At 33.3% G+C, this 23,809-nt stretch overlaps 2 protein-coding genes across 7 annotated transcripts; both read left to right on the forward strand.

Annotated features, from left to right (window-relative positions):
* The first annotated feature begins 4,213 nt into the window (after window positions 1–4,213).
* Window positions 4,214–8,099, forward strand: LOC7462543 (protein S-acyltransferase 11). 2 transcript variants are annotated; one of them, XM_024605749.2, is made up of 5 exons: window positions 4,214–4,358; window positions 5,105–5,327; window positions 5,754–5,831; window positions 5,925–6,052; window positions 7,364–8,099. In XM_024605749.2, exons 1-5 carry the CDS (start codon window positions 4,335–4,337, stop codon window positions 7,844–7,846), a joined length of 936 nt encoding a protein of 311 aa, XP_024461517.2. In that variant the 5' UTR covers window positions 4,214–4,334; the 3' UTR covers window positions 7,847–8,099. The 2 variants fall into 2 exon arrangements, with proteins under 2 accessions (XP_024461517.2, XP_002310659.4); XM_002310623.4 differs by having other exon boundaries at window positions 5,754–6,052.
* An 11,016-nt stretch (window positions 8,100–19,115) lies between these two features.
* Window positions 19,116–23,382, forward strand: LOC7462542 (probable splicing factor 3A subunit 1). 5 transcript variants are annotated; one of them, XM_024605133.2, is made up of 6 exons: window positions 19,116–19,277; window positions 19,530–21,780; window positions 21,916–22,213; window positions 22,399–22,705; window positions 22,898–22,958; window positions 23,063–23,382. In XM_024605133.2, exons 2-3 carry the CDS (start codon window positions 19,630–19,632, stop codon window positions 22,183–22,185), a joined length of 2,421 nt encoding a protein of 806 aa, XP_024460901.1. In that variant the 5' UTR covers window positions 19,116–19,277; window positions 19,530–19,629; the 3' UTR covers window positions 22,186–22,213; window positions 22,399–22,705; window positions 22,898–22,958; window positions 23,063–23,382. The 5 variants fall into 5 exon arrangements, with proteins under 5 accessions (XP_024460901.1, XP_024460900.1, XP_024460903.1 ...); XM_024605132.2 differs by having other exon boundaries at window positions 21,916–22,705; XM_024605135.2 differs by lacking the exon at window positions 22,399–22,705 and having other exon boundaries at window positions 22,706–22,958.
* The last annotated feature ends 427 nt before the right edge of the window (window positions 23,383–23,809 follow it).

Raw genomic sequence — 23,809 nt, forward strand, 5'->3', positions numbered from 1 at the left:
TAAGATAATCTTATCTACGTTTTTTGTTATATCTGTTGTTGTTCTTTTTGTTACTTTTAAGTATGCTCTGTGTTTGATCAAGGATCCTGACATTGTTGGTCTTGCCTTGATCATTCGCATCAGAAATCTGTTTATATTGTTCTTTTCTTTGTTCTTTTTCTTTTATGCAATCAGTATATAGGCTGGAAACCTGTGACTCGATCTTTTAAGATCATTCTCAGGTATAACAACGCCACGTACTGTTTACTATTTATCTGTTTACTATATATATATATATACCATTCTTATTCTTATTTTCTTTAAAACCAAGGGTTTACAATAGTCTTCATTAAATAAAGAGATCAATTTTATCTGGACAAGTCTTGCACACCCTTATCCCCAAAAAGTACATCTCCACAAAGATAACTTTGAAAAACTATGATGGTCTTGCATATCCATAAGAACATGTCTAATACATGCATAGCAACCTTGAGGTTGTCATCCAATATGATGATGCTATGTGTAAGATCCTTCATACAACCTTCAAAGCCTAATATAACAACCTGGAGCTAGACTCTATCATGAGTTTTAATGACCTTTATGCTAAACTTGTGTCATGTTATAGCACTAGTATACCCTTTAAGAGGAGTTCTATATAACTCTTTGGCATTGCTTAATCAAGAAGATAATCCACTAAGGTATATTTGAAGAGGTTCAACAAAAAAATGCTCAAGTTGGAGGAATTAATTGAGCTAGTAACCTCAAAGGCTTTGATAAATGGAGTGAGGGAACATTCTCTATGGAAAGATCTATATGCTCTACCAGATAGAAGCCTTTTAAAGGTAAAAGTCATTGAGAATCATATGTGGGTAGAAAAAACTAGTATATTAAGGCACGAATCTCCTTGTTTCTACTAAGAGGTTGAGAAGAGAAGCCTTTCAAACAAAATCATTCTTATAACAGAGATAATAATTCCAAGAAAGGTTAGAAAAGGCCGGTAAGAAGCACATGAAATACCCTGAAATGAGACATACAACTCTCGTGAATGCCACCCTCATAAAAGTCTTTATAGCTATCAAGAGGAAATACTTTTTTTAATATCCATCTTATATGGTGTCGCCTTTATACACGCATACCTTCAAGAAGTTTTGTTTGTTCCAAGAGGATAAAAGACATGATACATAAGATTACTTCACGTTAAGATTACTGTATGATTTGATCAACGCTAAAAGATCCCAACATATGTTATTAAAAGATCCCAAAATTTCGGTAGAGTTTCATTTGTATTTATGACATCCCAAGTTATTGACTACTATCAATTTACTCAATCAACCCATGAGGAAGAAAGGAAATCTGTCTTTATAGGAAATTTATATTTATAGGGAATGTGTGCTTACTAAGCCTTTGTTTGAAGGACAATGTAATAGCCTGGCCCAACCTGCCGTATATTGTCCGCTTTGGGCCTTACCGCCCTCACGATTTTATTCCTGGTGACGCGAGCCCACGCCCTAAAACGCGTACAACAGGTCAGCGACCAGCACTACTCATAAAGCCCTGGCTCTAGATGTTCGCTTTCGATGTGGGATATCACAAATAGGTTCTACCAATAGCTCCTTAAACCCAGGTTATCCAGCTTCCTCACAAGAGCCCTAGATAGAGGTCATAATAGTTGAAGTCTCTGCAGATGAAATCAAGGGTGTGGGCATTGGGATTGCTAAGGCAAGAGAGACCTCTACAACTAAGGCTACACAGCTAGTCTCTATAGGGGTTGAGACCCTTTTTCTCTTAAAGCAGGCACCATAACCTGTAAGTACTCAACTCTGCTTGACCCCTAACTAGGTAGAACACCTTTATTTTTACAGAAGTGGTGTTTCCCACTATTATTTCCTCAGAAACAATGAGTTTTTCTATGTTGATGGGGTTGTGTTCCATCTCTTCTTCAATCTTATCTCCACTTAAGTCAAGAGATGAAGATCCCCTCCTCGATGTAGACAAGCTCCCTTCTATGGACCTTGCAGAAGTTTCCCCTTCTCCTTCAACAATTAACTTTGTGAAAAATAAAGTTAGAAATGAGGGTCCATACTTTCCAACATGGCTTGGTAATGCCATTTATCTATTTTATTGATGTCGTACCCGATTGAGGTCGAGGTCAACACATCACATGTTTTCTTCTTATCCAAACTCATAAATTCATCGGGTTGAAATAATGGCTTAAACCCAACTTAGTTTTACAACTTTCATCAGGTCGAACCTTTTAACATGAGAAAAGAACCAATTATATATGATAAAAAAATACACGCGTACACATGTAATTATGAAAAACAAGAAAAATGATATATTTGTCTCCTAACTATCACTTAATTCTCAAGTAGCTCCTCAAATAAAAAATTATTCCCAATTGAACCCTTATCTATTAGATATTGTCCAAATTAACTAATCCTTAAAGACAAATAAGTCCTTTTTTTGGTGATGAAGAATGAAAAAAAGGCTAGCTATTGTAAACTTTTCAATATAAAATATTGCACTCATATTATGAGCTTATTTGAAAGTATAGTAGATATTGTTTTTCAAAGTATTTTTCACTTGAAATTGCATTATAATAATTTTTTTTTAATTTTTTAACATTAGCACATCAAAATGATAAAAATCACTAAAAAATATTAATTTAAAGCTTTTTATAAAAAAAAAAAAGAGCACGGTTGGACCGCAATCGAAATGGTGCCTACATCATTTTTCTTTCAAAAGAATCCTTATCATGATTGAAACTAAAAAATCTTTTAAAGATAACTATGAATATATATAAAAACATAAACAAACCATTATGATAAATTGATTCAAACTTTTAATCTTATGAACAACTCTATATGAAAAACTTACTACGTTACACTCATAGTTTTAAAACCCGGCCCGGCACGGTGGGTCAACGCAGGACCCGACTAACCCGAGGCCGGAACCAGGCCGGGTTTATGAAAAAATAAGGGAATTCAAAAACCTGGCTGATCCAGCGACCCGGTTGACCCGATCAAAAACCTGATTGACTCGGTAAGACCTGGTCAAAAACTCGGTTGTAACTCGTTGACTATTTATTTTTATAAGCAAAACAATGTCGTTTTGATTTATACAAAAAATTGAGGTTGACCTGGATGACCCAGTTACCTTATCAAAATCCGGTGACCTGGTCAAAACCCATGACCCAAGCCTTGGGCCGGGTCAACCACCGAGCCGGCTTTAAAAACACTGGTTACACTAACATTTCGTAAGCAAAAAGTTTTGTTTCTGTTTATTTCATGGAAAGTGGTTTTATGAAAACTTTCTTTTATTTGTTTACCATTAGAAAAGTTGTTCAATGAAAAACACACATTTTAGTCAAAGAAAATTTTAACTTGATTTTCAGGAAATTGTTTTCCTTTTATTTTAAACAGAAAAAACTTTTCAGAAGTTGTGAAGAATTAAAAAATATCTGATTATTTGTTAATTATATCAAATTTCCTCAATCTTTTGATTGCTATATATTTTGTTTTGAATAATGTATTTTTCAATTTCATCCCTTAAAATTCAACTGAATTTGATTTTTATACCAATTTTAGTTCTTATTTTTTTAATTGTTATTTATTTCTCTCTTATCCTTTTTCTAATTGAAATTTTTTATCTATCAGATTTGGTTTTCATTTTGTTGATTACTATTTATTTTATTTGAAAAGAATTATGAAGTTAAAATATTTTTTTTCAATTTTATTATTTTTTAATTTTTTGATCTGTCAAATTTAGTTTCCATTTTTTTGATTGATATTTGTATTATTTGAAATAATTTATAAAATTAATTTTTTTTCAATTTCATCATCTTTTAACTTTTTTATCCATCAGATTTGGTTTTTATTCTTTTAATAAACTTAAAAAAAAATCAAAACATTAATAAATTATTTAACAACTTATTTTTCATAATATAGTCGAATATTAGAAAATATTTTCCAACTCATTGTTTATGGGCACTATTAAAAATTAAAATAGTATTTTACTTTTTAAAATTTGATTTTTAATAAAAACCATTTTTTTTTAAATAAACAACTTCCAGCCAACAATCGTGCCGTAATCTTTTAAGAATTACAAAGGTAAAAATTCCAAGCCGCGTTCAATTAGTCAACGTCCAATAGACGGGGAGGAGCCAACTTGGTGTTTGGGGATACAATTAGTATTAAGTGATAATTTAGGGACACATTTGTATCTTTGCCAAGACGAAAAATCAAAAGAACCACCAGCGATACATTCTCCTATATAATATGTGAGAGAGCTTCATCTCATGTCTGATTTAACTGAACAATTCTCTCTTTTTTATCTGGAAAAACAAAAGCGAAAGCATGGTTGACTCGAACCTTAACAAGGTTAGTTTTTTTTCCCTTTTTCTTGGTTTGATTTCTTTTTTTTTTTGCTGTTGTCTATGTTAGAAAGATTTTAAATATTGATTGAAACCCAGTTGCTAGAATGGATTTTATGTTGTTATTCTGTTAGAAAGTTTTGATCTTGACATAAATTTAGAGTACATAAGAGAGGTCAGAAGGAGAAAATTTTGTAGGTAAAGTACAAATATTTATCAAATTATTTTGTTGCTTTTGACTGAACCTGTATCACGGGAACAAAAAATATATTGGTGATTTAAAAATTGTTGAGATAGAGATTAAAATGATATGCATGATTCACAAGGTTTACTTTGCATACTTTTGATAAATACTGCCACTGGAATTTGCATGTAATATAACATCGAGTAGTTTCTTATACAGGAGAAGGATCCTGGTTATCATTATTGGGAAAGAAGTTTTATTGGAAAGGGTTTTAAAATTTTGAGAGACATAAAGAAGTTGAGTGCTAGTGATGGTGTTTTTGAAGTTTTGGGATTGAAATATAAAGTGGGCTAACTGATTCAAGACTGTTGAAGTAGTTCTAGTTTGGAAATGGTTTGTCTAAATGGAATATGTTTGTGCAGTTCGTTTGACCAGAATTTGGTAAAGATCGTGGTACTTTTGATTAAGTAAATGGAAACTTTTAAGATGTTGTTTTTGTTGTATTACGCAGTGGAAGAGAAAAGTAATGCTGTTGTTTTTCATTTGGTATTCTTTTCTTGCATACACAGGAGCATTTAGTAACAGTGGTTAGCGAGGATCATGAGACACCATGCTGGGGGTGCGGGTTGCATCTTCTTCACCCACCTAATGCACCTGTTTTCAAGTGTGGCTGGTGTGGGGCAATAACAGATAAATATGAGTCGAAATGTGATCACAAGAATTATTGGTGGAGACACATGCGTGACCGTTGCTTTGTATGTGTCCTCATCGGCTTCATTCTCTTTGTAATATGTATGTCACAGTAATTTCTTCTTTCAAACCGTGTGTCTCACTCCTTGCAGTGAACATGTTTTTAAGCATTTCTTTTTGTAGAACTTTTAAAAAGAGGAATGAAGCAATTTTAACTTTGGAAAGTTAAAAGGAAGTTTTCTAACTGGCCTGAACTTCTCTTTTTCTATTTGCTGTTATCCTTGTTGCAAATATCATATTTTCTTTCAACTTGCATTTGATTTTTCATCATGAACTAGGATCTTCGTTTCACAAAATCAAATTTCATCCTAAAGACCGTATTTCTCTTTATTGAACTATACGAGGATATCTATTGATTTCAGAATTAATCCAGAAACATTTTTCATCAAACCATTTTCTGATTTACTGCTTTTTAATATCACTGAAGTTTTTATCTATCTCATCTTAATCCAATTTCTGAAAGTGCAGGTGGTGGTGTGTGGGCAGTGTACCCTGTCATCTTCTCTATCAGTTATTTTTGTGGGATTTTCCATCTAACCATAACAGGTATCTTGTCAATAACTACTGTATTACTGTTTACTCTTACGGCCTTAAGAAGTGCTGGAACACCACCTCTAATAGAGTGGGGTGGCTACCCAGCTGTGGGAAAAAAACAGCTTGAAAACTACACCTTCTGTCACTACTGTTCAAAGCCCAAGTCACCGAGAACTCATCACTGCCGTACATGTGGAATCTGTGTACTGGACATGGATCATCACTGTCCTTTTGTAAGTGCTCATTATCTCTAGAATTTCGAAATAATTTAATAATCTGGAAGCATGGATGTGGAGTCTTGTTTCTGCATGTTATTTATTCTCTTGGAATTGTGACTTCCTACTAGTTCTACTTGGGTAATCTGTGAAAGCTGTATTTATCTGGAAATGTAAGGACTAAGGAGCTTGCAGTCCATACCTTAAGTTTTGGTTTTCCTCTATTGGAAAAATTTGTCTTCAGTGTTGACTTGTTAAGACCAGGAAGAAGTTGAATGGCCTTTAAATCTTAGGTTGCGGCCTGCTTTCCTTTTTGATGAATTTGCAGCAGTCTTCTTTCCTGTCACTGTATAAATTTGTACCAGTCTTAGCATCTTATTGCATTGCCAAACAAGAGAAAAAAAGATGAAAATAGACTGGATTTTAATACATAAAGATATCCATAATTTGGGTACAAATTCATTTTTTTTCCCTAAGGATCTCAAAATTATTTTTCTTTGCTGAAGCTAATGTTAAAGTTTGGAGCTATGTTTATGACCTGTCAGGCTTTGGATTGCCGTACTATGTTCTGCTGAGTGCATGTAAAGAGCAATAGCAACTATGTAATGGATACAATAAATACTCATCAATTTCTCCCTTTTCCTGCTATTAAGTACCGGAATTAGAGGACTTCCTTTTCAGATCCCAATAATTGGTAAACAAGTTAAATTACAATATATTCTTATCTTTAATTAGTACCACTTTATCTGGCTGCCAACTTGAACATTTTTCTGATGTTTCTCATATTTTTACCATTTTAAACTCTGTTTAATTGCCTTTTCTTCTTTTTTCCTATGCCTTGTATTTTTTTAGTGTATATCTTACATGGACACGCATATAAGAATCCATATGCGTACTCACTTGCAATCAGGATTTACAATTGAAAACGATTCTTTTAATAAAAGAGGGAGGTGGTTAAACTTCATGAAGGCCTTCACATTCAGTTTTCCGTCTCATTTTTAAACCCAAGCTAAATTAACATATAAAATTTTGAGAGCCTAAGGATGCATTGCAATCTATTAAGTCAAAATAATTACAGAGGGAGTAGTTATTAATGCAATGTATTTGTTTCATATTGAGGTTATGCCTTGGAAGGTAGCTTGCTGGATTGGCCACCCAGCCCACCTCAGACCTTGTCTATACATGGATTGTGTTATGAATGTTCAATAGGTTATTTTTCTATCCTATGTGCAAATTTGGTCATTACTTTCTCCATCAACTTGCCCTTACTTTACACATGTTCTTGCATGCTAAGGACACTAACCATGCCTTATTAAAATCTTTTTGCAGATTGGAAATTGTGTTGGTGCAGCAAATCACCAACACTTCATTGCATTCCTTATATCAGTTCTTGTCAGCACAATGTATGTTACAATCATGTCCGCATATGCTGTTTTGCATGTATGGCCTCCATTAACATACAGATACCTAGACCATTTTCGTGCTAGTGACAGATCTTTGGCTTGGAGAGCATTGCAGGATGTTGCTATTGCATTAGTAAGCTCTGCGGTGCTCCTTTCCACAAGAGGGCTTGTACTCGTCTATCTTTTTGTTTCCAGTATTTCTTTAGAGATTGGAATAAGCGTTCTTCTGTGGCAGCAGTTCTGCTACATATATGAGGGACAAACTTACTTAAGCAGCTTAAGTATGCGGGGAGGTGACGAAGCTGGAGAAAAAGATTGCAAAAATCTTTTCCGTTTCTTCGGCTGCCCATATCCTGTTTTAAGATTCTTGCCAAATTTCTGGAATTCACCCAAGAGACACGAGAAGTGAAATGGATACGTTGGCAGTGAAAGACACCATTATTTTCTGCAGAACTTAGAGAATCGGTTCCCCTTTCTCCTTGAAACTTTTCAGTTTCTTTTGGGATCAACTCCAAGGCGACTCAGTCTAGCCTCTTCTGATTGCTCTTAATTTATTTACCATTTTGATAGGTAACATAGGCAGTTGATATTGCAATTCAGTGTATTTTTATTACATAATGGAAGTGAGAAGACAGAGATAGGGAAGGTTCAATTTTTTTGTATATTCTGAGTCTCTGACAGTGTTGCTAGCCTTCTATCTATCTAATATATATATATATATATATATATATATATATATATATATATATAGCCGGTTCCATGGTTTGTTAATTCCTCCCCTCATCTATTTCAAATTTTATTAATAAATCACATTATTTTTATTTTTAATGACTATGGAGTATCCTTATTTTTAACATAACTGTGGAGAATATTTAATACAATTAAAATTGTTATTATATGGTTTTCTTACGTCTTAGTATTGTCAGATTTTTTATTTGTTTAAATCGAGGAGACCGAGATAATTGAATGTAAAGCAAATCGAAGAAAAGGACCTGATATTTTGAGGGTATAATAGCTCCTCAACTTTCTGTAGCAGTCTTTTAAAGCTATTCTCGACAACATATCAATTCTGGTCTCCTCGATTTAAACAAATAAAAAATCTGACAATTCTTACATGATTACATCACTTCGTGTTGTTTTTTCGTTGTTAAAATTGAGATAATTGAATATAAAATAAATTTTAAAAAAATATAAAGCTCAATTTAAAAAAACCAAATTTAAAAGGATGAAAATTTAAAAAAAAAATTGGTATAAAAAGAAACCCTAATATAAAAAGAATGATGTTAACCAAAGTTAAGTTTTTAAATCTACAACTTGGATCATACTGAGATCATTCAATCTAGAAAAAAACACGAAACTCAATTCCTAACCAACCCTATATAGAAAGATGAAATTGAAAACTGATTCAAACTTACAAAAAAACCTAAAATAAATAAAAAATAGTAATAAAAAGAATGAGAGCCAAGTTATAAATGAAAACAAATAAGAGGACTCTGATATTTTTGAATTGAATGATGAAACTGAAAAGAAAATTTAATTTCATGAAAGGATCAAAAACAAAAAAACACTATAAAAAAATTAGCAAATATAAACGGAAACACCAACAGAATTTTTTCGTCAATAAATTACGGTGAACTTTACTGACAGAATAATATCTTGTTGTATCTATCATTAAACAGTGAAGAAAATATTCCCTTGGTATATATCAAGGGAATTATAGTGGAAAAAAAGATATTAAAAAAAAAACTAAAATATACACTGACATGTCATTTATATAGACGGAATGACTGACAGAATTAACCTGTCAGTGAAATCCTTTCATAATATCGTCAATAATATTTAATTTATAACTTGGCTAGCGACCCTCCTCCCCCATTTATTCTTCTTCATCTCGGCTCTGCAATAAACAACATACCTTCTATTTTAGCACAAATCAACCTCCTATAAATTTAGCCAACCCAACACTCAGTCTGTCAACATCCCTGTTCTGATTTAAATTTTATTAAGGATCCCCCACATCAAATAAGTAAAACTACCCATTTTTTGTTTGAAATCAATTTTAAAATGTTAATTTTTATTGCATATTTTTGTAGTATATGTATTTTGTTTAAGTGTTTACTTGTTTTATAGCTTTTTACCATAGAAATTTGTTGTATGAATGTATGATTTGTACATGTTAGGGTTTGTTTTGAGATTTTAAAAAAATATATTTGTTTGTAAATTGATGAAATTTATTTTGAATTTGTGACTTGGGTGTTTTGTAATGAAATAAATAATGGCTTACTTAACAAGTCTATTTTCTATTTTGTCAATTTTATTGTTGACTTGAAAATTTTGGTAAATGTATAGAAATATGAATTTATATAGATAATTGATAATGAATTAAGAGTACTATTAAAATAGATTGAATAAGTTTGAGTTAAACCAATGTTAGTTAATTTTGTTAGTTTACATAATTAATTAATACATGTTATCATTAATATTCTATATAGGTTTGATATAAGTAATGGATGACCGTTCATAGAGGTATCGAGATTCACCCGAATGGTTACGTAGGATGGATTATTGTAATGAGATTGAGGATTTTATTAATTACGCACTATCTAATTCAAGAAATATTAGTGGAGGTGGTATTTGATATTCATGTAAGAGGTGTAGGAATAAAAAAGTTTCATGATCTATATGTTGTAATGATGCATCTTCTATATAAAGGATTCGTGGAGAAATATCATATGTTACTTACGAGACCATAAAATATCATTCGTGGAGAAACATCTTCTAATTACGCACTATCTAATTCAAGAAATATTAGTGGATGTGGTATTTGATATTCATGTAAGAGGTGTAAGAATAAAAAAGTTTCATGATCTATATATTGTAATGATGCATCTTCTATATAAAGGATTCGTGGAGAAATATCATGTGTTACTTACGAGACCATAAAATATCATTGTGGAGAAACATCTTCTAATTACGCACTATCTAATTCAAGAAATATTAGTGGAGGTGGTATTTGATATTCATGTAAGAGGTGTAAGAATAAAAAAGTTTCATGATCTATATGTTGTAACGATGCATCTTCTATATAAAGGATTTGTGGAGAAATATCATATGTTACTTACGAGACCATAATATAAAGGATAGTTGGATCAACTTCTAATTCTAGCATTGTGTATGAAGTTGTAGATGACAATAGTAATCCTTATAGGAATATGGTTATGGATGCAATGATAATGAATTAGGGTTATGCAGGTGAATGTCCAGTCATGGATGAAGAACTTAATGCTAACGCAACTATGTTCTTTGATCTTTTGAAAGATTTTGATAAACTATTATAGGATGGGTGTACAAATCACAGTAAATTATTAGTTGCTGCATAAATATTCACTATCAAGTCAGATTATGGGTTGAGTGAGATTGTTTATGATAAAATTATTAAATGGGTGATAAGAATTTTACCTAAAGAGAATAGGCTGAAAAAAAAATTATACTGTTAAATCCATAATGAAACCCCTCGACCTAAGATACCAAAAAATTGACATGCATCCAAACTTCTGCATATTGCTCGGTATAAACTCAGAACTAACAGTGGAAGGACTCTTGTTGTACCTAGAAAACGTAGATCCATCTCAATCACACCTAGACTGCAAAGGTTATTCATGTCTTTAAAGATTGATGAGCATATGACATGACATCATTCATATGATACAGTAGATGAAGTGATGATGCACCCTTCCGATGATGAAACTTGAAAATATTTTACTAGGGTGCATCCTCAATTTTCAATGGAATCAAGGAACTTGCGTTTTAAGTTGTGTACAGAAAAATTCAATCCATTCAGGTCATTTACTACTTCTTATTCTTGTTGGCCGGTGATACTGATAATTTACAACTTGTCATCGAGGATATGTGTGAGGCTAGAATACATGTTTTATCTATGGTCATACACAGTCCTAATAGTCTGAGTCGGAATATAGATGTTTGTCTTCAACCATTAATTGATGAGTTGAAATAGTTATGGTCATTCAAGACTTTGACTTATGATGTATCGAGGAAACAAAATTTTTAGATGAAGATAGCTTTGATGTGGACTATCAATGATTTTCTTGCATGTGGAATGGTTTCTACTTGAAGCACGTACGAAAAATTAACATGTACTGTATGGAAAATAATAAGCCTCCATGTTAACAAATGATAGTAAAATGTCTTTTTTTTTATTGTCACCGACAGTTTTTGTTAATAGAACACAAGTACATAAGGAACATAAATGACTTTTTTATTGGTATAGTTGAAAGGGATGTTGCACCGCTGCTACCATTAGGTGAAGAATTGTATGATATAATGTCGCAGTACAATGACATTATGTTTAGTTTTTAATTTGGTAAGCATAATTTTCCTAGTTTTGGTTTGACTTGCAATTGGATAAATCGAAGTATTTTCTAGGAGCTTTCTTATTGGAATACCAATCTCCTTTTTCATAGCCTTGATATCATGCACATTGAAAATAATGTGTTTGAAAACATTTTTAACATAATTATGGACATGAAAGGGAAGACAAGGAAATGCTAGAATAAATATACATTTGTTTTGTCACTGTAAAAATATGGAGTTGATTTATGATGGTTCACCGGTTGCAAAGCCCAAATCCAGCTTCGTCTTAGACTATAATACACAATTACTTGTCTACCAATGACTTAAGAGTCTGTATTTTCCTAATGGATAAGCTTCGAACAAATCTATATTGATGAATTTAGAGGATTACATATTGTATGGAATAAAGAGTTATGATTGTCACATGTTTATGTAAACACCCATTTACTAGCTTACCAGGATTTATTTCCAAATGGTATATGTAGTGCACTCGCAGAGATCATTCACTTCTTTATAGATATATGCTCTAATAAGTTGCAAACACAACACATGAAGAGGATTGAAATAAATATCGTCCAGACAATCTACACACTTGAGATGATATTCCTTCCTTCGTTATTCGACTCAATTAAGTATCTACCCATACATTTACTGTTTGGGACAAAAGTTGGAGGCTTAATCCAATATAGATGAATGTATCCATTCAAAAGGTTAGGGATTACACATGTATCGTAATTAAAATTCTATTGTCTTTTTTTTAATTCAAAATATTCATTTAATTCCATGTAAATACTTATTAAACCTTAAGAGAAAAGTAAAAAACAAGGCGTACTATTTCGAGCCTCATTTGAGAACAAGTATAAACTGCGTTCCAAGATATGATGACGGTGGAGAAGTGTCTTCAAGTGAGAACTTGTCAATATTCTCCCATCCTGGACAACCTATACCAAAAAATGTTATAAGGGGAAGATGCTTGATAAAAATTGAATTCAAACAGGCATATAATTATGTGCTATTTAACTACGATGAGATGAGACCTTTTATTTAGTAAGTATAATAATTAACATGTCGTTAATTTCAAACAATATATCTCTTATAATATCATAAATTAATAGATTGTTGAATTCTTTGTAAACAATATCATCAATTTTTACTATCTCAAAACTCACAGCTGACTAAATCCCAAATCTTTCGATTACAAGATGAATAATTTTTCACGTGGTTCATATCACATATAGGGACTGTTTCATTATTCTTATATTTCAAGATACTTAATTTCATTACATATTTCTTGTTAACTGTTAATGGTTGTAATTGTACTAGGTTTATCAATTGGGTGGGAATGCTAGTGTTATTTTGAATTTACTAAGTCTAGGTCCTGAAAGAAAGGTGAAGTGATATAGCAGGTATTTCATCAATAAACATGTTTTTCATACTGAAAAGTATGGTTAGGGTAGAAAGACATATAATAGTGGAGTATATGTTAAGGTATCTACTTCTAATGAGTTTGAAGTTGACTATTATGAGAAGTTAGAAGATGTTATTGAATTGCAATATCATAGTAAGCAAAACAAAGTTTTTATATTCAAATGTTATTGGTATGATACCAGTGATAAAGGAATCATAGTAGATCCCCATAAGGGTTTGGTCGAAATTAATACAAATGTTAGACTCTACAATGTCGATGATGTCGTCAAGCAATACTAGCAAGTTTATTACATATACACTCTTTCCTTTAAAAAGAATTGTTTGAGACTTGATTGATTATCCATAGTAAAAACCAAACACAGAGGTCGTGTTTAGGTTCTTTAGGATGTGATACGAACCAAGTCAGGTTTAAATTTTTTTCTTAAAATGTCTACTTACTAGTTTTGTGAGATCGAACATATCTCTCAAACCATACATCAAAACGAGCCAAAATTTTATAGGGAGATACCAGACACATGGAACTATATTGTGGTAAAGTTTCAAGTCAAATGGAGTTCAGGAACATATTATTGCAAAGGGTCAAAATTACTAGACATATATTGTTAAATTTGTCAAACTAAACCTTTGTGTATTGTCTAGGACATATCTGGAGCTACAAATGAAATTTATATGCAATTGAAGTTGGTTTAAAATGAGAGAAGAAGATGGAGTGGATTTTTTAGTGTGACAATTATCTAGAGCCCAAGAAAATCAAGCTTGTTGCGATTATTTTTACTGACTATGTCATTATATGGTGGGATCAATTAATGACAAAGCACATGAGGAATTATGAGAGGCAAGTTGATACTTGAGATAAGATGAAATCCCTTATGATGAGGATATTTATGCCTAGGCACTTTTATAGAGAATTGTATCAAAGATTGTAGAGCTTGAGTCAAAGTATAAAGAGTGTTAATAAATACTTTAAAGAGATGAAACTTGTTATGATTCGATCTAATATTGAGAAGGATAGGGAGGCTACTATGGCTAGATTTATGAATGACCTTTATTATGATATAGCTCATATTGTGGAGTTGCATCATTATATGGAGTTAAAAGAGATGGTGCATATGGCTGTGAAGGTGGAGAAACAATTTAAATGAAAGGGTACCATTCAGAAAAGCCACCATTATGACCTTCAAAACCTTGGAAACCCAATTGGATGGCTAATACTAGGGGGTAGTCCATCATAGAAAAATATGGAAGGCAAGGCCAAATACCCTAGAGAGAAAAAGACACCTCGATCGTTGTTAAAGGTAACAATGTTACTCCTACTTCTCGTAACCGTGACATTAAATGCTTTTGTTGTCTAGTTGTTGGTCATTTTGCTTCATATTGTCCAAAAAAAAAAGAGTTATGATTATGAAAGCTAATAATAAGGTTGAGACTAATGGGAGGGATGAAGAGAAGATGCCACCATTAAAGGATGCTGATGATGTTTGTGTTGAGTATCCAGTTGAGGGAGAGGCACTTGTAGTGAGGAGAGTACTAAATATACATGCCAAGGTGGATGATTCAAAAGGTCAGAGGGATAATATATTCCACATGAGATGACATGTTTATAATAAGGTATGTAACTTAATTATAGATGGTGGTAGTTATACTAGTGTAGCTAATACTGAATTGGTAAGAAAGTTGAACTTGCACACTACCAAACATCCCAAAAAGATAACGACGTGTTTGAAGCCATGACTGAAAATCTACTAAGAATGTGCAAAAAATGAAGATTCAGGCTACATGGAGAAATTTTGGCATGAAAACTTTGTTTTTATTATCTTATTTTATTTATTTATTTAATGTTGAATAGTAATTTTTATTTTGGGTTTGTTCTGGCCCATTAAACATGTTTAAGGGTTTATTTCATTATTGGACTTATGTTAGTTGATTACTAGTTTAGGTCCATTAGCTTACAACCCAAAAAAAATCCATTAGGGTTAGTTTGAGGAGACTATATTATGTTTTTTTAACTGTAAATTTCACTAGCAAATTGGAGCATAAATGTGAGTTTTTCTTTTATTTGTTTGTGGGGAAAACAACTTTTCTTTACAAGAACAAAGATCGTACACTAACTTATCAAAAATTAATTGGCTTCATGACATTATTCGCATACTTAGGGTTCTTAGAAACAAGGTTATCTCTAGGTTCAAGTTTTTTTCCAATACCTTTGGTTCTTAGGTATAGGGTTACATCTGAGTCAAGGTTCTATCAAACTTGATTTTTGACTTTTCGGGTTATTATCTACTTCGTTGGGGGTTGCTTGACCATGTGATTAAAAGGTTTGGATCAGGATGTTAATGATGAAGTAAATGTGGGAGATGATATCTTTCAACTTGATGAGTGAGTTGATCCATATCGAAATGCTTTGTCTCCCGACTTAAAAGAAAATTCAAAATTTTGTATCGCTGAGAAACTTTTGTTGATGTTGAGGAGTTAAATGATGTTTTGAGAACCTGCGTACATATAGAAGTCAATGAAGATGATAATATCGATGAAATCAATGCAGAAGATTGCGATGGAGATGACGATGATAAAGATGAAATTGAAGAAGAAAAAGGACAATTCTGATTAAAGTGCACAACTCGAATGTGTAATAAAATTAACTATAATGTAATATTTCTAGACAAAATTAACTTTAATATAATGACAGTGACGTGAATTTATTATTACATGACAAAGAAACATTTATTTTTTGTGATTTTATTATTATACACAGAATAGATAGATGAAATCAGTTTTATTATGTTGTGTGTTGTTGTGATTTTAAATATTTGCAGGATAGATAGATAAGAAATACAGATATAATTTGGCCACAAAAATTATTTTATACAGATGAAATTACTGACAAACCGTAAAATACCAACAGATATACCGACGGATTAAGTCTGTTGATATATTCTAGAGAGATTTGGAGTTATTTACTTCTTAATGACATTGTTCATTGTGTTCTTTACATATGGCATCACTGACGGATTATATCCATTGGTATATTCCAGAGAGCTTTGAAACTGTTCACTTCTCAATTACATTGTTAATTACTATTCATTGCAATAACCGATGGACTGAAAAAGCATCGGTTTCTGAAAAAATTTTATTAAATTAAAAATTTTAATTAAATGTTATAGATGGAAACACTGATTAAAATATTAAAAATATTAATATTTAATTATTCTTTAGTAAAATCGTATGTAAAAAAGCCCAAAATTAGAAGACCAAAATCCCTAATTCATAACCTTCTTCTTCTTCTCTCTTTCTCTTCTGTAAAAAATGAAAACATCTCTCTCCTCCTTAACTCCTTCTCTTCACTTCACTTCTTCTCCACGCGTACCAGATATGTCATTCTCTTCTTCTTTTCTCTTCTTATTTTTACCCTTTTTTTTTTAAATTAATGTCTCTCTCTTCTCTTTTTTTTTTTGTTATTTGTTCTTTTTTATCTTCTCAGCTTCGCTCACAGTGAATTTAAGGTAAGATTTTTTCTTTTTTCTTTTTTTTGTGTTTTTTGCATTATATTTGTTTTTTTATTTTTGTATTCTTAATAATTGTTGGAATCTTGTTGTTGGAATTTTTTTATATGAGAACAATTTTGTTGTATTTAGATGATGTATTAGAGCAACAAACTCTTCTAAGAGCAAGAAAAAATGGTTTAAAACTTGGTTGTTGTTTTTTTAACTTATTTTTCCAATAATATTTGAAATTTTCAAAGACAAAAATGGTTGAGAAAACTCAAATATTGCACAACTACAGTTGAGCTGTAAGCATCAATTTTAGAGACCAAAACTCACTCATGTTTATTAAACTGTCCAAGATTTTTTGCATATGATGGTGCTTGTATATACAACTACCCTCCCCAATGCTTATTAGGCATGTAATTAACTATAGTCAAGTTTAGGTTACTTGTCCTTATCAATTACAAGTTTAAGTTATAAATTTAGATTGATTTTTATAGGATATACAATATAATATTATTATGATAATAATTGTATATATTAAAAAAATTACAGAAAAGAAGCTTTGCTATTTATAAAGTAAAATTTTAGTTAAAAAGTAAAGATTAAAAATTTTAGTTAAAATGTTCACTAGAAATTTTTTAAATGACCAAAATTCCTAGCAATTGCTTAACTTGGTGTAGCATAATAGAATGTTCATGCATGTATTGTAACAATATTTTATATTTTTCATTTTCTTCAAATTCAACACTTTAAGAAATTGAATAAAATCAACTGGTTTGTGGCAATCAAATTTAAATTCATGTGTATTTGCAAGTAATCAAAATTTGGGTAGTCTTCCCGTACAAGAGAGGTGGTGTTGTTTTCTTTAATAAAAAAATAGAAATGATTTACAGTATCTTAATCCTTTAATTTGTGTAGATACCTAAGGAAAAGTCAATATCGCGTTGTACGAACATGATCACTGCTAGTTCTTCTAGCAGTGATTCTAACGACTATAAGTTGTTGGGAGCCAACCAGGAACAAGCATTTAAGTCACAAACACCCATTCTCAACACAGGCGCATTGAATTAAAAGTTGTCACACTAAGTGGGGGTCCCTTCAGAGCAGGATCTATTTACTAGAAAGTACCATGCCCAATAAAAGCCCAGCCACTCAATGTAAATTTGTTTTCCTTTCGTGCACTACTAAAAAATAAAAAACATGTTAACAATTTTTTAAAAATTAATTTCAATTAATGAATGCAATTTCAAGTTTAGAAATATTGAGACTGCCTAAACCATAACATCAACGATGAAATCATCGATGAAAGTTTCATTATTTCAATAAAGTCAAGTTTCCAAAAATCTTGAATAGAAACCTATGATTGATGCATGATTCAAGGCTTTTGGGTCTAGTGTTGCAGCCAGACCCAAGGCTCTTAGGCCTGGCGTTGCAACCATACCCACTTAAACTTGGGTCATTCAAGTTTAATATTATTATTTGTATTATAAATATTATTATTTTTATTATAATGAATATTGCTAATATAATAATGAATAAATTTGAAAAAAAATATTATTAATATTGAAAAACAATTATAAATTTGATTTGAAGAGTAAAATTAAAAACTATAAGAACTTGGGTCACTCATGTTTAATATTATGATTAATATTTTAAATATTATTATTGTCATTATTATTAATATTATTAGTATAATTATTAATAAATTTGAAAAAGTATTATTATTATTATTATTGAAAAAAAAACCATAGATTTGATTTGAATGGTAAAATTAAAAATTTTTGTTGTTGTTGTTGTCGTCGTCATTATCGTTGTTGTTGTTATTCTTATTATTATTATGATTATTAGTGTTATTATTAATATTTTTATTATTTTTATTATTATTAAATTTGAAAAAAAATATTATTATTATTGAAGAAAAATCATAAATTTGACTTGAATGGATTAAAAACTATAAGAACTTAGATCAGGTAAGTTTAATATTATAATATTATTTTAATTATTATTAAGAGAACTAGATCCTAGAAACTTAGGTTTGGCTAGGGCGTGCGACCCAAATTTAAATCATTATTATTATTTTTATTATTCTTATTATTGTTATTGTTATTATTATTATTATTATTATTATTATATTTTTAAAAAATATTATTATTATCGAAGAAAAATCATGATCTAACTATACATGTAGATTTAACGTTCATGAATTTTATTTTATTTTTAATATTTTTTATGTGAAAAATAATTAGCCCGCCGCCTATTTATACTAAATTCTACCATTCCACCTTAAAATAGTTTAATATATTATTTTTAAAATCTATCGCTCTCTAAAAATTATCGGGCCTATTTGTTGCCGGTATGCGTAAGGGGCCCAAGTGTGTAGCTAGAGGAAAATCAACCCGACCCGCTTCAGAAAACAAATCGTTTGGAACCAAAATATAAATAAAGTCTGTTCTTGGGATTTTCTCCTTAAAAATAATCGACACTGCATCTTTCTCGCTCTGAGACTCTCTTTTTGTATAAAACCCTAGCATATCTTTCAATCCTCTCTACAGCTCAGTAAGTTCTCTTATTTCCATTCATTAATTTATTTTAAAACTGTATAGATTATCTTTGCTTGGAAATTAATCATCTTTTTTGTTATGTTATTTACTGATTAGGGTTTCCAATTTCGAGATGAATGACTGGTTTCAGTTATTGATAGGGTCTCTTGGAATGGAAATTTGGCGGGTTTCGTTTGGTTTGTGATTTTGCTTTTGGGTTACTCTGAACTAATCAATTCTTTTTTTTATGGCAACTTGTTATTTGCAGGTATTTTTTTTAATCTAAATTTGTGGGGTTTTCTTTGGTGTGGAGCTGGTTTGATGCGGCTTGTTTTTGAGATTTTTGATCGAGTCTTGGAGAAAAAAGAATGCCAGCCGCAGCAATCTTATCGCTTCCAGCACCTCCTGTTAATGGAGACGGGTCTCCTCCTCCACCATCCCAAGTGATAGAACAGCAGCCAAGGGAAGGTAGACCGGAAAATGAGGAGCAGAACAGAGCACCAGTTGCGACCCATACGAGAACCATTGGAATTATTCATCCTCCACCGGATATTAGGAGTATTGTTGATAAAACCTCGCAGTTTGTGGCAAAAAATGGACCTGAGTTTGAGAAGAGGATTATTGCAAACAATGCTAATAATGCCAAGTTCAATTTTTTGAATCCATCGGATCCATATCATGCTTATTATCAGCATCGTTTGACAGAATTTCGTGCACAGAATCAAGCTCCTGGACAGCAGCCTACTTCACAGCCTGCGGATTCAGCTGCCCCTGATTCAGCTACAAAACCTGATTTGGCTACTGATTCAAATGAAGCAGCTACCAAACCGGATCCTGCAGCCCAGTTTAGACTACCTCCTCCTAAGGTTCTTGAACCCCCAGAAGCAGAGCAGTATACTGTTCGGCTTCCAGAAGGAATTACTGGAGAGGAACTTGATATTATTAAGCTCACGGCTCAGTTTGTAGCTCGAAATGGGCAAACATTCTTGACTGGATTGACGAACAGGGAGATGAACAATCCTCAGTTCCACTTTTTGAAGCCAACCCACAGCATGTTCACCTTTTTTACTGGACTTGCTGATGCATATTCTAAAGTTTTGATGCCTCCCAGGGGTTTGACTGAGAAGCTGACAAAGAGTGTTGATGACATGACCACTGTGCTTGAAAGGTGCTTGCATCGCCTTGAATGGGAACGCTCACAAGAGCAGGCAAGACAGAAAGCTGAGGATGAGATTGAACAGGAGCGGATGCAAATGGCAATGATTGATTGGCATGATTTTGTTGTGGTTGAGACTATAGACTTTGCAGACGATGAAGATGAGGACTTGCCCCCTCCAATGACACTTGAGGAGGTTATAAGGAGGAGCAAGATATCTGCTATGGATGAAGATGAAATCATTGAGCCTGGAAAGGAGATGGAGATGGAAATGGACGAGGAAGAGATGCAGCTAGTCGAGGAAGGCATGAGGATTGCAAGTATCGAAGAGAATGATGGTGAGAAAGACACAAGGACAAATGAGGAACCAGAACCACCTATGAGGATTGTGAAAAATTGGAAGAGACCTGAGGAGAGGATCCCTGCTGAAAGAGACCCAACAAAGTTTGTTGTTTCCCCTATCACTGGTGAGCTAATTCCCATTAGTGAGATGTCCGAGCATATGAGAATTTCCCTCATTGATCCTAAGTACAAGGAGCAAAAGGAAAGGATGTTTGCCAAGATTCGGGAAACTACTCTTGCTCAGGATGATGAGATCTCCCGAAACATAGTGGGACTTGCACGATTACGTCCTGATATCTTTGGCACAACGGAGGAAGAAGTTTCTAATGCTGTGAAGGCTGAAATTGAGAAGAAGAAAGATGAGCAGCCGAAGCAGGTCATATGGGATGGTCACTCGGGAAGCATTGGGCGCACTGCAAACCAAGCTATGTCTCAGAATGCTGGGGAGGATCAAAATGAAGCTGTTAATAATGATGCAAGGAACCTTCCTGGCCCAGCAGCTCCCCCTCCCCGACCTGGTGTGCTGCCAGTCCGTCCCCTCCCTCCACCACCAGGACTGCAGTTGAATCTTCTTCGTGCACCTCCAAATACAGTTCAATATTCTGGTCCAGCTGGTGGGGCATATCCTGTACCTCCACAAAGGCCGGTCGGTATACCAATGATGCAGCCAAATTACCCCCCTCCTCCTCCAATGCAAATGGCATCTGGACAGCAACCCATTATGGTAAATCGACCACCCCCTATGCCTCCATCTATGTCTGGAAATCCAAGCATGCATGTGCCGCCTCCACCTGGATCTCAATATAATTCTATGGCAGTTCATCGACCTTTTGTCCCTCTTCATGTACCCCAACCCGGATTGCCTATGATGCCTCCACCACCTCCTTTGCCTCAAGGAATGCCTCCACCACCTCCACCTGAGGATGCTCCTCCTCCACTTCCAGATGAGCCAGAGCCCAAGAGGCAGAGGCTTGATGATTCTGCGCTTGTTCCAGAAGATCAGTTTCTGGCTCAACATCTGGTATGGATTTTTCTTTTTCAAAATTATGACTCTTATTCTGCAGTATTGGATTGGTCATTCCTGATTTGTGTCTGAATGCAGTCTTTCTTCCTTTATCTGACTACATGTTCAACTGATATTGTGCCTTTTATGCAGGGACCTGTGCGCATCACTGTTGCCGTTCCCAATCTTGATGAAGGAAATCTCAAAGGGCAAGTTCTGGAGATTATGATGCAGTCCTTGTCCGAAACTGTTGGCAGCCTGAAGGAAAAAATTGCTGGAGAGATCCAACTTCCTGCCAACAAACAGAAATTGAGCGGAAAAGCTGGTTTTCTCAAGGATAATATGTCACTTGCATATTACAATGTTGGACCAGGAGAGTCTCTGTCTCTCTCTTTGAGAGAGCGTGGTGGTAGAAAGAGATGAAGAGGCTCTTCGAAGTGGCCCATTCAAGGTTTTTGATAGAACTTTCTCATCACCAGAGATTTTCACATATTCCTATGGGACTTTGTTATTTTGCTTCCTTTGATGCTATTCTGGAAATTATAATGGCAATGTATTGTTAGTATGATTATATGACTCATTGTTGCTATGTTGAATTGTCATATTTGAACTGATAGCAAGTGGTATCTAATACAGATATGGCGTCATGGCAAGTGTTTCTTTAAGGGCAGTGGAAAGTAGACCAGTTTCTTTTGCCTAGGAACGGCAAGCCATCTGCTTACATCACTAACTACTGCTTCCTTCTGCATTTGCAGTTGTTTCTCTGGAAAATAAGTGCTTCATGGTCTTATTTTGTTTTTTTGAGTTCTTGTTATCAATAAATTGATGATATTTTATGGACTCAATTTTTCTTCTCTTTTCTAGTTTTGTTGCTGCAAGTTCTTTTCTTGGTAAATGCAGTGACGTGGAGGGTGATTTACTAGAACTAGGCTTTGTTTTGTAGGTAAGTGATTATGCCTGGGCTGTAGGAATGAGTGGGTGCATGCAGATTATACTAAGCACCCAACTTTCTTTCTCTTGTGGAGGGATTATGCTTCAATAGTTTGTTTCTATTTTGCTGTCATGCTTTCCTTTAACTAGCCAAGTAGCTAGCAGTGAGTTGGTGTTTTCTGATACTTTTCTTCTATGGCAACAGAAAAGCTAACTTGTAATGGATGGAATGATCTCTGCAACCCAGTGCAATTTAGCTGAGGCAGGTCGGTGATTCACCCATCTCATAAGTAGTGGTTTCTCCTTATGTGCTGAATCGTGATCGCAGTGCCTGAACCTGCTTCTTATTCACCCATCTTCTTTTATGCAGTGTTTACTACGGTTCATTGCTATTACAAGGAGGCTGCCAATTGGCTTCAATATTGATTTTTTCCTTCTGGGATGTGGCTTACAAATCTTTGTTTTTAGCTGGATATGGTAGATCACAACATTAGGTAGTTTATGGATCTATACAATTGTCAGATCTTTCTGTTCTATAATCCTCTAGTATTTTCTCTAATATGTTGCTCCTTTGTGAGTCGAGAAATTGGAATTAGAATCTGTTTTCTTTGTTAGCCACCAATAACTGCGTGCATTTCTGGTTTTTTATTGCCATTTTTTTTAGGCTATTTTGCCTGGGTTCTTTCTTAATCTTTCTGGCTATAAGCTGGTTAGCATGGCAGCATTTCTGGTTATTTGCACGTAGCGGTCTAATTTATTTGCTACGTACCTGTTGCGTATAAACCATTATCGGAATTGGCCCGTTTAATTTGTTTTTCTAGGTTTAGAGTGTGCCTTTTCAAGGATGTAGGTCAGTGCCCTTGGCCGGATTACGAGTATCGGTTCTATCTAACCACCATCGTTCTGCAGGCAACGTGTAGCACGGCTGCTTTAATGTTTCATCTCAGTGAGTGAAACAGAAGATGAAGATGATAAATCACTTTAAATTAACCAGAATTGGTCTCGGTGAAATCATTATCAATCGTCCACTGTAAGCCAATGGAACTTGCTAATTTTAGGCTGGAATTATGCAGATAAGGTAGTGTGGTTACAATCATAATCCATATTACAATGCAAG

Source organism: Populus trichocarpa, chromosome 7 (assembly GCF_000002775.5).
Source record: "Populus trichocarpa isolate Nisqually-1 chromosome 7, P.trichocarpa_v4.1, whole genome shotgun sequence".
Classification (NCBI taxonomy): Eukaryota; Viridiplantae; Streptophyta; class Magnoliopsida; order Malpighiales; family Salicaceae; genus Populus; species Populus trichocarpa.